The 13909-nt window shown below is 36.8% G+C and overlaps 3 protein-coding genes across 12 annotated transcripts in view; 1 reads left to right on the top strand and 2 right to left on the bottom strand.

The window, feature by feature from the left end:
• Window positions 1-13909, top strand: part of LOC135257884 (NADH dehydrogenase [ubiquinone] 1 beta subcomplex subunit 1-like) — a 417122-nt gene that overhangs the window by 214829 nt on the left and 188384 nt on the right. The window lies entirely within an intron of this gene.
• hmbox1b (homeobox containing 1 b) overlaps window positions 1-13909 on the bottom strand; it is a 424932-nt gene that overhangs the window by 273453 nt on the left and 137570 nt on the right. The window lies entirely within an intron of this gene.
• riox1 (ribosomal oxygenase 1) overlaps window positions 1-13909 on the bottom strand; it is a 148896-nt gene that overhangs the window by 86658 nt on the left and 48329 nt on the right. For all 3 annotated transcript variants that reach the window (XR_010330787.1, XR_010330786.1, XM_064341080.1), the window contains exons 7-8: window positions 3452-3559; window positions 1032-1066 (exon numbers count right to left, since the gene is read on the bottom strand). Coding sequence is in view for 1 of the 3 variants with exons in the window: in XM_064341080.1 (XP_064197150.1) it covers window positions 1032-1066; window positions 3452-3559 (143 nt within the window). In the remaining 2 variants the exon portion in view is untranslated. The remainder of the gene's footprint in view (window positions 1-1031; window positions 1067-3451; window positions 3560-13909) is intronic.

Raw genomic sequence — 13909 nt, 5'->3', positions numbered from 1 at the left:
TGTGCATAGGTAGTCAATGCTAGCATCCGGGCACGGACGACCAGACTCACAAACAGTTTTTTCCCTCAGGCCATCAGGCTTCTCAACCAGCAACATAAATCCCTGGGATCACATGTGGGATATTATGTGTATTTTTATTATGTGTGATATTTCTTTGATATATTTTAGATATTTTCGATATTTTGCTCTTGCTTCTACGTAGTTGCTGCCTGCCATGTCACAAGAATTTCTTTGCTCAGAATGACCTGTGTTATACTGTGCACTTGACAAATAAAAACACTTTGACACTTTGACACTTTAGACTGCCAAGTGTGGTCTGACAGAGGTCTGATAGATAGTAACTTATTCTTACATAAGACATTTGGCTATATATCCCAGCATCACGTTGGATTTTTTACTGCTACAGCACAATGCCTATAACTTGAAAAACTTTTAACAACTATTACTTTCATGTCTTTTTAAAATTGAACACATTCCAGTTTTATTCCTCTCAGAAAGCAGTCCTGTCTTATGTTATTTTCCACATGTCGAAATTTAGCTTTATAGAATTTCATTTGCCAGGTTTCTGCCCACTCCTGGATTCCTAGTTTTGTATGCAAATTAACTACTGTACTTCCAATGTCTTAATTTCATAACTTAAATAAAATCATACTTCAGGGCATGATTTGACAAAGGTCCAGTCGGTCAAAATGCTAGCATCACGCTCCTTAAAACCACACTGCACTCTTGTAGGAACAATGGAAAGGTATAAAATACCATAATCTGTGTTTCTCAGGAGATTTGACTGTAACCTAGCAACATTTACATCATGTGTATTTGATGAAAAATGAACGTATTTGTCGACGCATTCTATCTTGACATTGATTCTTTGAAATCAGCTACCTATACTGACAGTAATGTATACTGTGGGTTGATGTACATGCCAATGAGCAGTGGTTCCGGACTTTTGTACATTTCTTACTATTAAACACTTCAAATTTCGCAGCAACAATGAAAGAGCAAATTAGATAAAAGATGGAAGGATGACTTACGGCTGGAGACCAGAGGCAGGACTTCATTGTCTGATCTGAAAAATCAGAATAGACATCGATTCCTACAAGATTGCCATTACTGTAAATAATTTGCAGTCTGGAAATCATATCATATCAACCCCCGAGATGCACCCCCCCAATCCACCCCCCCAAAGCAACCTACCATAGGCAGTCAAGTGAGAACAACAAAAATGAACCAGCTAAAAAATATTATTCGCCTCTGTGTAGTGGCAGTGTGGTTCATAAAACTGGCTGCAGGCAGAGAGGGGGGCAGTGGTTTATCCGGTCTGCAGCTGCAGTTGTAGGCAATTTGATAATTATTTTTATACTGTATGTTCTGGCTGCAGTGAGGACCTGGAATTAAAGACCCTCATGGCAGTTGAGAAAGACACGACAGCTTGTGGCAATGAATGGCTGAGTGTGTGTGATTATTAAATAAAACCTGTGTGCATCTCAAACCTGAGGTCTGAGGACTTTGCACAATAGGTACTTGTGACAGCCGCTAATTGCATTTTCCCTCCATTTATTTTCACTGAACCAGGTTTATACAACACCCTGATGATTCAATGACCTGGCGTTACTAAAGTCTTAAACTTCAGTAAGCTGCGTTTAAAAAGTTTAATGATTCATTTACTTTGGGGTACAAATCTCAGTGCTTTAATTATCTAAGCTTCAGTGACCTAGAGTTACAGGTCACAGATTGGTATTACTGTATTTTTACTGAAATAGACCAGGTAGACAAGGTAAGCGGAATCTCTAGCCATTCAGTGCCATTAATCATTCCATTAACCACCAGGTAGAAAAGGAAAGCAACATTAAGTATTGAAGACCCAGCATTAAGGAACAGATTTACTGTAAAATCGGATTTTGTCTTTAAACAATTAAGTGGCCATTACTTATTCTTTTATGTTTTACAGGAAATCATTCCTAAATGAAATTAACTGGTTAGCAATATTCAGTGTAATGATTATGCTGCAAAGATGTAAAGATTACTGGATAATAAGTTCTGGCAGGGCTAGAAACCTACATTTTGAAATTCTGCCTTCTCATTTGTGCGTGAGGAGTTGCCACTAACTGAACAGACACACTGGATAACCATGAGGCGAGGAATGTAGCTAACGTTAGACTCGTGACCCGTGAAAGAGAAAACAGTGGAAGACACATATTCCGATCTGTCAATTATAAAACCTACACTGTTAGGAATTTCACTTGTTTTAACAGCAATGTTACTGTATTTTGAACAGTACTTTGCTGTTGGTGCTGTATACAGCATGTTGCTGTAGATTTACAATAGGTTTTGTATGAATATTATTTATGGCTGATACGAAAATAGAGCAATCAGCTTGCACTAACATAAACTTATTTTTTTGCTGTCAACATGCCAGTTGGATGTGAAATTAATCACATTCTTGTGGGGAGGGTTTAGTTCTTCAAAAGAATACTGCAATGTTGTGGTCTGCCCGAATGGCAGCCTAACTGCTTTGCCAATGGTGAATTAATCCTTAGAGCAGTGGTTAGTGCAGGTCCCCTAGGGCAGGGCGATATGGCTAAAATATAACTTCTCTATATTAAATATATTGAAAATATTAATTTTTAAGAATTTTTAAGCTTGTTCATGATACATGATACATGTCTTGAACGTGTTCTCTGAAATAGCTAAGCAGAGTGATTTTCAATCAGAATCATATACTTAATGTAAACAGGCTTTATTTAGTACAAACCCTGCATAGTGTACCTTAAAAATACAGCAGATAATACGATACTCAAGATAAATATCTTTTTAATATTTGTTCATTAAAAAGACTGAGAAAAGGCAGGCTACAAAAGAATAGCAGCACATGCAATGTTAACAATAACAAATTTACACTAACTGAAAAACTGTGATGTTGTTGCAAGGGTTAACCATGTTTCTAAAGACAGTTCCAGAGCAGTCCACAAGAATCTGCTGGTGCACTGCATGTAGAAGAACGCTTCTGGTGTAACTGAATGTGCCACGACAGGCATGTTTTGGTCATGTTAGGTCCACTCTCAGCACGCACTGCAGAAGGCTGGGAGTAGTGTAGTGATGCGCTCCTGAGGCTGCCTAATTCTTGCCAGCAAGCTCCTGCAATTTTAATTGCATTTTCCTAACAGTTTACAGTGGGGATGAAAATAAATTATTTATGTGAACTAATGATTTTGCGTAGTGTATACTAATATTTATTGTATTGACCTAAAAATGTATACTCTTTTCAATTTAGACTCTTAAGAACATACTACTTAACCAGTTATGTTTCACCATAAGTAAAATCTTAAATGGTTTTAGGCAATGGATTTCCACACAATTTTCAAGTAAATTCAAATAATCAGGGATTACAGTGTTTGTGCATCGCCGCCTTAAGGATTCATTGATTTGGGTCACAAAATAATGCTTCACTGACCTGGGATTATACACCCTCCAGTGCTTCTTTCCTTCCAGCTGGACCAAAAAAGCTTCAATGTCGTCATAATGAGGAGCAAAGCCTTGAGTTCCAGCAGGTGTCAAGTACCTGCATGTACAAGAGAACCAACACCGAAACGTGAAATACATTTTCCCACTTTCCTTTCTTTCCCTTACAAAAAAAAAATCAAATTTGAAGAGTGCGTGTGTGAACTATAAAAACAATCCCACTTATAAAATTAGAGTTGAAAAAAGTAATTTATGCTATTTTTTTTTTCAAATCACGTCACTACATTTTATGTGAGCGGAAAAAGAAATCCTCTTCACATGAGAACTCCACATACAAATTTCACATGACTTCATGTCACGTTTTGTTTGCGCATGCGTAAATTGTAGTTCACAAGTTTAAAAAAAGCCAATTACATGTAAACAATATGTGAATTGTTTACATGTGATTGGCTTTTTTTTAATATGAAGATTTTTCATATGACCTCATGTGACCTATTTTTTTCAAATGTGGAAATGTCCAGTTCACATGTGACATTTTCTTTTCACAGCTCCACAAGCCTTCTCTTATTCATCAACCCACTGAACAGTTTTTTTAATTTCAGAGCATGTCATTCCGGGTGAGACTTAAAATGTTATAGCTCAAACAGATATGTGAATGCATACCTGTAAGTCCTACAAGAAGCAGTTGAGCTGAAGCTGCTCTTTTTCAACAGTTACGAGCTCTGTCATTGTATTTACATTTGTCTCTGCTGCCTGCGCCTCATTTTCTTCCAGATCGTCATAACATTTTATTAGTCTTTCAACTCAGCTAGCCATTCTAGTTTGTTCGGATTTCGTGTTTGACCACTGACTCATTCTATTCGACACGTCTTCATTTCTAGTTTGTCTGCCCAATGGATTTTGTGTGTTTGACTCTGTTTCATTCAATTCCACCTTGACTCTCATTTAGCCTCTCTGTTCGCCATATAGTGACACTGGCATGTTACATTACATTACATTACAGGCATTTAGCAGACGTTCTTATCCAGAGCGACGTACAACAAGTGCATTAGTTCAAGGTGCAGAGGTGCAAAAGAAACACACTAGAGTGAAGTAAAGATCGTAGTGCCAGAAGTGACCACATAGATCAGGACTCCAACCCTGTATAGTAACCTGTTCAGCAAACAACAATCCTGCCAAGTACAAACTAGCACTGAAATCACATTTGCCTAATCAGAATCAGACAAAAACAAAAACAATCCTGCCAAATAAAAACTAACGTAATAGTATTAGCCTAGTTCCCAGCTGGATTACAAATCCTTCCATCAGGACACTGTTTTGTTATTCTTCCTTCATTATTTTTGAAGGTGACTCTGGGTTAAATTTTAAATCTCCGTTAAGGGTACAGTTACAGGTTACAGGTTGTAACCACTGACTTCCACGGAGACCCAGAGTGGTTCTAACTGCTATGCAATGGTATCATGTCAATCTGTTATTTGTTAACATACAGCAGCTGAAACGCAAAGTTTCACTACAGTACAAAAAACTAAAAATAAGTCAGTGTCAACAAGTATTTTAGACATATTTAGAATTATAATCTTATTTTCATCACTTTCATACTAAAACAAGCAAATATTTTCTACATGCAAAAAAATCTTTTTAACCACTTAGCGCAAACCCCCTAGTGGTCGGCATGCCAGCGTGCCTAGATTGTTCAACTTGGACATTCATTGCTCCTGCAACCAAAGTAGGAGTTCAAAACAGAAACGCTTTGTTTTTTTCTGCTAACCCAGTCAGTATGTTCTCTCCAACACAAACTCCCATCAACAATTCCCAAGAATCTTGTAGTTGACACTTGAGGCAACTCAACAGACTCAATTGTAATTTTAGATAAATCCTTAGAGTATGATTTTTTGCCACTGAAAATGATTTAAAAAAAATTATATTCAAAGATAATTTATTTAATCTGAACCATGTAGCGTAGGCAGTTAAACCAGCATTAGCATCCTTTATCAGTGAATTGAAATTTGAATGAGAGCGAACTAGGGTTGTGTCATCTGCAAACATTATTGGAGAAAGGATATTTGAGACATTAGACAGATCATTAATATAGATAAGGAATAATAATGGTCCAAGAATGGACCATTTCTTTCCCAGACTCTTTAATGCCATCTACAACATTATTATGGCGTCTTGACTGACCATCCAGATAGTCTGTCTTGCCTGAGATTGAGATCATACTTTTGCAAATTGTGTCCAAATCTGTCCTGGTTTCATTACAGTTCTTGGACCAAGTTATACATGAGATTTTAAAATCATCAAATTCCTTTTGGATCATTTCTAGATACACCTTGAGATCATAGACTTGCTTTGACAGATCATCAATCCTCTTATTTGACGAATCAACTATGATCTGTACACAAGTTTTGAAGCTTTTTTCCTGTTGTTCAAGCAAAGTTATGTAGAAGTATTTTTGCTGATCCAACAATTCATGAACTTGAGCCATGATGACATATTCTTCAGTGGTGTTGTTAGAAGCTTTGGGTGGCATGGTTTGATTGGTTTCAATGAAAACCTTTCTGTTACCTCACAAAGGATGTATTGTCATCAATACGTCCAAAAAATGTTCCAAACAGGTTCATAAAAAACAGTTCTCCAAAGACAACAGGTGGCAACTCCAAAATAAGATATTTATTGGATTCTAAATCCAGCTCACCAAGCAAAAACGCATGAGGCAGCCATCTTGAAGTCAGCCATCTTCCAAGTGTTTTAAGACAATGACTGGAGAGAACTAAATTCTTTGTTATTATTCACCCCTTTGGAGTTTTTCCCACTCTGCGTTTCGGTCCATTTCCTCGAAAACCCTGACACAAAAAGCATTTGATTCATTTTTGGAGAGATTTTTGATATGTTTCTGGACACCTAGATATTTTTGACCACTGTAGTTGTAGTTTCTTGAGTCAAAACAATGGATTTGTATTGAAATACGTGAATATGTTGTGATTTACAGCAATACATAATTTAGATATTTTTGATATATTTGGAAATGCTGGGTCACTGCTTAGTTTTTGCTTCATAGATATTTAGTAGTTCTACAAATGTATAAATTGGATCTCTCAGTATTTCATTGTAAAATAAAAAAGAGCAAATTCATTTTTGCTTTTTTGCCTGAACAATTGCCTTTGTGCACTTTATTTCTTCCGAAATTATGAAGATATTATATATATACACTTACAGGCCACTTTATTAGGTACACATTGCTAGTACCGGGTTGGACCCCCATTTGCCTCCAGAACTGCCTTAACCTCTTACCGCACAGCCCCTAGTGGTCGGCACGCCGGCGTGCCGAGATTACTAAAGTCAAACATTCGGTGCTACTGCAACCAAAGTGTGAGTTAAAAACAGAAACGCTTTGTTTTAGTTTCATTAGTAGATTCATTTAGTACATTTTATGTGTAGAGATGTCCCTTTTGAGACTGCGTGTTCATATATTGTCTTGGACAATCCGTTTGGGAAATATACGTGCATCTGTGACGCCTGGGTATCTACCAAAATAGCTGTGCGTAATACCACACCTGTTGTTTACCGCGTCGTCGCCCTTTTTAGTACAGTCTGGCTTGATGGACAATTCATTTATTCAGTAGGAGAGAGTATAAGCTTTCTAACGATGTATAACATGTCTAATTCTGCTTTTGGAATAGCGTTTTATAGGTCAGCGTAACAGAAATTATTCTTAGCATCACATTCACTTACGCATTCACTCTGTTAGCAGACAAATACGCTGCACCTACTGAAACGTGGTCAAGGATATTTCGTAATTTCTTGGAAAATACTATTATTATTGACTTCTGAACATAGCTAAGCCATATGTTTGCTGATAGACCTAGCCGACATCGTTTTCTGGAGCAAAACAGAAGCGAATAGAACAGGATCATTGATACTGTCTCTGTCTCCATCTACTGAACATAGAGGAGATTTCATCATTGCTTTGTAAGTATTACCGCTCAAAATATTTCGGTTATATACGTTATTTTTGAAATTGAGTATCTTTAAATATGTTAGTGGTGTTATATAATGTGAATATTTCACACTGTAATGTAAGCGTTAGTGTAATAGTTTTTGTGAAGCATGCAACAGTGATGACGTGAGAGTTGGAACATTGCCAAAACGTGGTGGACGGTTGAAAATTTTCATGTTGTCTCATCCCCATACAAGAAAACATACGAGAGTACAGAGTATAGAAATACACACGAGTTAATTATTACACATTTAGGTATTGTACCGCATTGCGTGACAATATTTTTGCATTATTTTTTTAATCGGATAGCAATGTTTCATCTTAAACCTTCACAAGGGGCTCATTTATATGCTTTATAATGTACAAAAAGCATTTTATTCCATTTTGGAGAGATTTTGGATATGTTTCTGGACACCTAACTATTTTAGACCACTGTATTGACTGAAAGCTTGTAATTCCCATTTGAAAATGATGCAACAGTGATTTTCTTGAGTCAAAACAGTTGATTTGTAGTGAAATACGTGAATGTTGTGATTTACAACAATGCATAATTAAAACATTTTGGATAGATTTGGAGACGCTGGGTACACTGCTTAGTTTTTGCTTCATACATCTATAGTAGTTCTACATATCCACCCTTAGATTTTATGAACTTGTGGTCAAGAAGTTTTTAATCTAGCACATGTGTAGTTTTACCTCTTGTATATATGCAATCTCTCAGTATTTCATTGCAAACTTAAAAAGTGCAAATTTATTTTGGATTTTTGTCAAAACAATTGCATTTGTGGCACTTTATTTCTTCCAAAATTATGACTATAAACTAATCTGCGTTAGTATTGTAAATTGTACAAATGTCTTGCTTCATTTAAGCCATTTTTCAAGTCTCTGTGGTGTTCACATCTGGAGTTATAAGGCTTTAAATAGGGTACCCCCTAAATCGGCAAGGATTGGCAAGATTTGGCTTGTGCGCTAAGGGGTTCATTCTTTGTGGCATAGATTCAACAAGGTGCTGGAAATATTCCTCAGATATTTTGGTCCATATTGACATGATAGCATAACGCAGTTGCTGCAGATTTGTCAGCTGCACATCCATGATGCAAATCTCCCGTTCCACCACATCCCAAAGGTGCTCTATTGGATTGAGATCTGGTGACTGTGGAGGCCATTTGAGTACAGTGAACTCATTGTCATGTTCAAGAAACCAGTTTGAGATGATTGACTGAAGGGATGGAAATCTTTCACGGAATGTAAAGACTGTGAAGCACTTTGGGCTGCTATTGCTGTATGAAAGGTGCTATATAAATAAAGTTTATTATTATTATTATTATTATTATTATGACATACAATTGAGGCCAAAAGTTTACATACACTTAGGCTAAAGATATTCAAACTCAGTTTTTCACAACTCCCAATTTCAGCTTTAATTCACTATATCAAAATTCTAGTGGGTCAAAAGTTTACATACACCAAGTTGACTGTCTCTTTAAACAGTCTGGAAGATTCCAGAAATTGATGTAATTACTTTTTAGAAGCTTCTGATTAGCCAACTGTCATAATTAGGAGTTAATTGGCACCTGTGGCTGTATTGAAGGGCCTACCTTTGGAGCCACTGCCTTTTTGCCTTTGATACCATGGGAAAACCAGCCAAACCCAGCCAAACAACTCAGCCAAGACCTCAGAAAACAAATTGTGGACCTCCACAAATCCGGTTCCTCCTTAGGAGCAATTTCCAAACAACTGAAGGTACCATGAGCATCTGTACAAACAATTATATGCAAATATAAAAATCTTGGGAACACACAGACATTGCATGGTTCATGAAGGAGACACAAATGAACTCCCAGGGCTGAGCAAACTTTGGCCCGAAAGGTTCAACAGAACCCCAAGACAAAAACAAAGGAACTCGTTGGAGGCATCAGGTACCAAAGTATCTACATCCACAATTAAGAGAATCCTACAACGGGGGCCTCCAGTGGTGTAGCTCATAGAGCGCTTTCCACATGCTCATTGCGAGCCGCGACGTCGAGTCTAGTCCGACTGCCAACATTTGTCGCATGTCTCTCCCTCTCTCTCCTCCTAGTTCTTCCTGTCTCTCTACACTATCCTGTCTAATAAAGCTGAAAAAAGCCCTAAAAAAAGAATCCTACATCGCCATGGCCTGAAAGGAAGAAGCCCCTACTCTAAGACTGGCATAAAAAAGCCATATTGAAGTTTTCAGGTGATCACCAAGATGAGAACATTTTTTGGATGAAACAAAAATTGCACTGTTTGGCCATAATGATCAGCGCTGATAGGTTCCCAGTTTAATTTAGTATATATATATATATATATATATATATATATATATATATATATATATATAGGCTATATATATCAGGGCTCCAGACTAACTTTTTACATTGGTTGCACTGATGCACCTAACTTTTAAATTTAGGTGCACCAGCACATAATTTAGGTGCACCCAACATTTTTCACCACTGTAATAATACATGTTAAGCGTTACCTTTTTTGTCAGTTCCCATACACATTGGTAATTTCTTAACATATTATGTAAATGATTGTAAACAGGAATAAAGGTGCAGATTAGTGTTGTCACGATACCAAAATTTTGACTTCGATACTGATACCAGGTTTAGTATCACGATACTCGATATTGAAACAATACTTGAAACTTAAACGATACTGATTTGATACTCGGTACCTAACGATACTGAAATTACCTTAATAGATCTGAAACATAATGTCCACAAGGGTTGACCTCATTTTCGAATTCACGGTTTATTAACAACCTTTAAGCCTGTTCAACATATTAATAAGAATAGGCCTATAGTGTTAGAACACTAAACAATACAAAAAATATGTATATTATATTAAATATATTTCAATAATTAAACAATTGTAAACTAAAGAATCTTTAAACAGGTAAAATAGAATCTAAAATCTAAAAATCTAGAATCTTCAAACTTTGAAATAGATCTAAAAACAGCATATTTTAATAACAATACAGCATCTTCCTATAATAAAATATTTCCAAATTAGAACACCTATCGTATAGTGTTAGAACAACACCATATTAAATAACAGAAATGAATTCTTACATAACAGAAATAAAATCTTTCCAAATCGAGAACATGTTGAGCCTGAGGCATTACTTTTCTGTCTCTCTCTCGCTAGTCGCTACTGAAGTGAACTGAGTCGAAGCTTGTGCTGTATCAACGAGCTGAATGCACAAGCGCACTTCACCTGACTTGGCTACCTTAATTGCTACTGCCATCTAGCGAAGATTCAGACAAATTACACCTTTCATCCTCTCAATCAGTAATGCGGGAGACACATTTCCCTGGCTTTTACATTTGACCTAAAAGTAGGCTACCGAACGTCGGAAAATTCTAATACTGAACCGTTTTTTTTTTAAGTACCGAAAAATTACGAAGTTTTAGTAGGCTATGCCGTGCAACACTAGTGCAGATAAATGTTTTTTCTTTATTTAAATCACAGCACAAACAAGAAATCGCAATAACCTCAATTTTAAAAAAAATAAACTTAAAAGGTGCTGAAGTGTTTGACAAACTCAAATAAATAAATCAAACTCAAATAACTCAAACAAAAGTGTGCGCTGCTCCCACCCACCCGAACAAATTATTTTCTCCGATTTAGAGACCCACACCGATCACACATTACCGTTATTTCCCATTATTTCGCAGCTGTTGCATATGACATACCCAGCACTTGACTCATCATGGTTAAGTATTTCACTAAATCGCTCCCACACTGAACTTTTCTGCCCTTCCTTTTTTTTTATTCTCCTTTTTTAAATTTTCTCTCGTATCTTTTTTTGCCTCAATTGCTGCTTAAGACAAATGGACACTGCAATGGCGCAATGAGAGTCTAGTCTGCTAATTCGTGCCTGACGAAAAATGAATCTTAAAATATGTTCACATTTTAGAGAATGTAATTAACATTTACCTCATTAATTATGTATTACTTCACCCACCCATAACCCATCCGCTGTTAATAAGAATTTTAATTTTTGTGACTCGGCTTGCCCGATCCGCGGATAAACCGCGGTGCCCGTGGATATAACTGCAATCCACCCTATTTTTTTCCCCCACCCGCATTCAGCGAAAAAGAATATCAGGGTCAGAGCCAACCAGAGGCAGAGTAGGGGCGGGTCTTCACAGAATGTTGGTGGGGGAAAAAAATAACGCTACACACATGCACACACAGAGACAGACCTGCTAAATGTCAGGCGCACCAGTGCGACCAATGAAAATGTTTAGTCGCACTTGACAGATTTTTGGTTGCATGTGCGACCAAAATGGTCGCACTCTGGAGCCTTGTGTGTGTATATATATATATATGTATATATATATATGTAGTGTATTGTGTTTCCTTTTCATGCCATTACTGTGTCTGTAGTTTGCATGCCTCTGTGTCTAGTGTGTCTCAGTATAACACCTCTAGTGTCTGCGGCAAAGATGTCACATACCTATGCTAAATGACTTTGAGGGTTCCCAGGGAGGGACACGACCATTTGTCCCCGGCCCACCACTTAACCTCTTAAGGCACAAGCCAAATATTGCCAATCCTTGCCCATTTAGGGGGTACCCTATTTAAAGCTTTATAACTCCAGAGGTGAACACCACAGAGACTTGAAAAATGGCTTAAATGAAGCAAGACATTTGTACAATTTACAATACTAACACAGATTAGTTTATATTCATAATTTTGGAAGAAATAAAGTGCCACAAATGCAATTGTTTTGACAAAAATCCAAAATAAATTTGCACTTTTTAAGTTTGCAATGAAATACTGAGAGATTGCATATATGCAGGAGGTTAAACTATACATGTGCTAGGTCAAAAACATCTTGACCACAAGTTCATAAAATCTAAGGGTGGATATGTATAACTACTATAGATGTATGAAGCAAAAACTAAGCAGTGTACCCAGCATCTCCAAATCTATCCAAAATGTCTAAATTATGCATTGCTGTGAATCATAACATATCCATGTATTTCACTAGAAATCAACTATTTTGACTCAAGAAAATCACTGTTGCATAATTTTCAAATGGGAATTACAAGCTTTCAGTCAGTACAGTGGTCTAAAATAGCTAGGTGTCCAGAAACATATCCAAAATCTCTCCAAAATTGAATAAAATGCTTTTTGTCCACTATAAAGCAAATAAATGAGCCCCTTATGAGGGTTTAAGATGAAACATTGCTATCAGATTAAAAAAATAATGCAAAAATATTGTCACACAATGCGGTACAGTACCTAAATGTGTAATAATTAACTCGTGTGTATTTCTATACTCTGTACTCTCGTATGTTTTCTTGTATGGGGATGAGACAACATGAAAACAATTTTCACCCGTCCACCACGTTTTGGCAATGTTCCAGCTCTGACGTCATCACTGTTGCATGCTTCACAAAAACTATTACACTTCCATCTAACGCTTACATTACAGTGTGAAATATTTACATTATATAACACCAATAACCTGTTTAAAGATGCTCAATTTCAAAAATAACGTATATAACCGAAATATTTTGAGCGGTATTACTTACATAGCAATGATGAAATCTCCTCTATGTTCAGTAGATGCGAGACAGAGACAGTATCAATGATATTGTTCTATTCGCTTCTGTTTTGCTCCAGAAAACGATGTCAGCTAGGTCTATCAGCAAACATATGGCTTAGCTATGTTCAGAAATCCTCAATAATAATAGTATTTTCCAAGAAATTACGAAATATCCTTGAACACGTTTCGTTAGGTGCATCGTATTTGTCTGCTAACAGAGTGAGTGCGTAAGTGAATTTGATGCTAATAATATTTTCTGTTACGCTGACCTATAAAACGCCATTCCAAAAGCAGAATTAGACATATTATACATCGTTAGAAAGCTTATACTCTCGCCTACTGAATAAATGAATTGTAAATAAAGTCAGACTGTACTAAAAAGGGCGACGACGCCGTAAACAACAGGTGTGGTGTTACGCACAGCTATTTTGGAAGATACCCAGGCGTCACAGATGCGCCTATATTTCCCAAACGGATTGTCCAAGACAATATATGACCACGCAGTCTCAAAAGGGACATCTCTACACGTAAAACCAACAGTAAGGTTTTATATTTATTCAATATTTAGTCCCAGATATTGACTGTAGAATGACATGGTATCATTTTTCGTTTATTTCGTTATTCAGTGAGCAGCGTTTTCACTGCTGTATAGGCATATCTTAGGGCTATTGTCGGGTTTATCTTGTTGCTATGACGGAATACGATTTTTTAGTGGTGAAAGAATATTTTTATTAATGCCAGGATAGACAATATTGTCCATTATGTCAAGGGTGGGGGGTGTTTTTTAGATGAGACTGCAGGAAGGGGGTGCGTGTTAAATGAACAACCGGAGCGACAATGGTGGGGCTGCGAAACTCCATTTTCGG

This window comes from Anguilla rostrata, chromosome 6, assembly GCF_018555375.3.
Source record: "Anguilla rostrata isolate EN2019 chromosome 6, ASM1855537v3, whole genome shotgun sequence".
Classification (NCBI taxonomy): Eukaryota; Metazoa; Chordata; class Actinopteri; order Anguilliformes; family Anguillidae; genus Anguilla; species Anguilla rostrata.
This window is presented reverse-complemented; position numbering and strand designations above follow the sequence as displayed.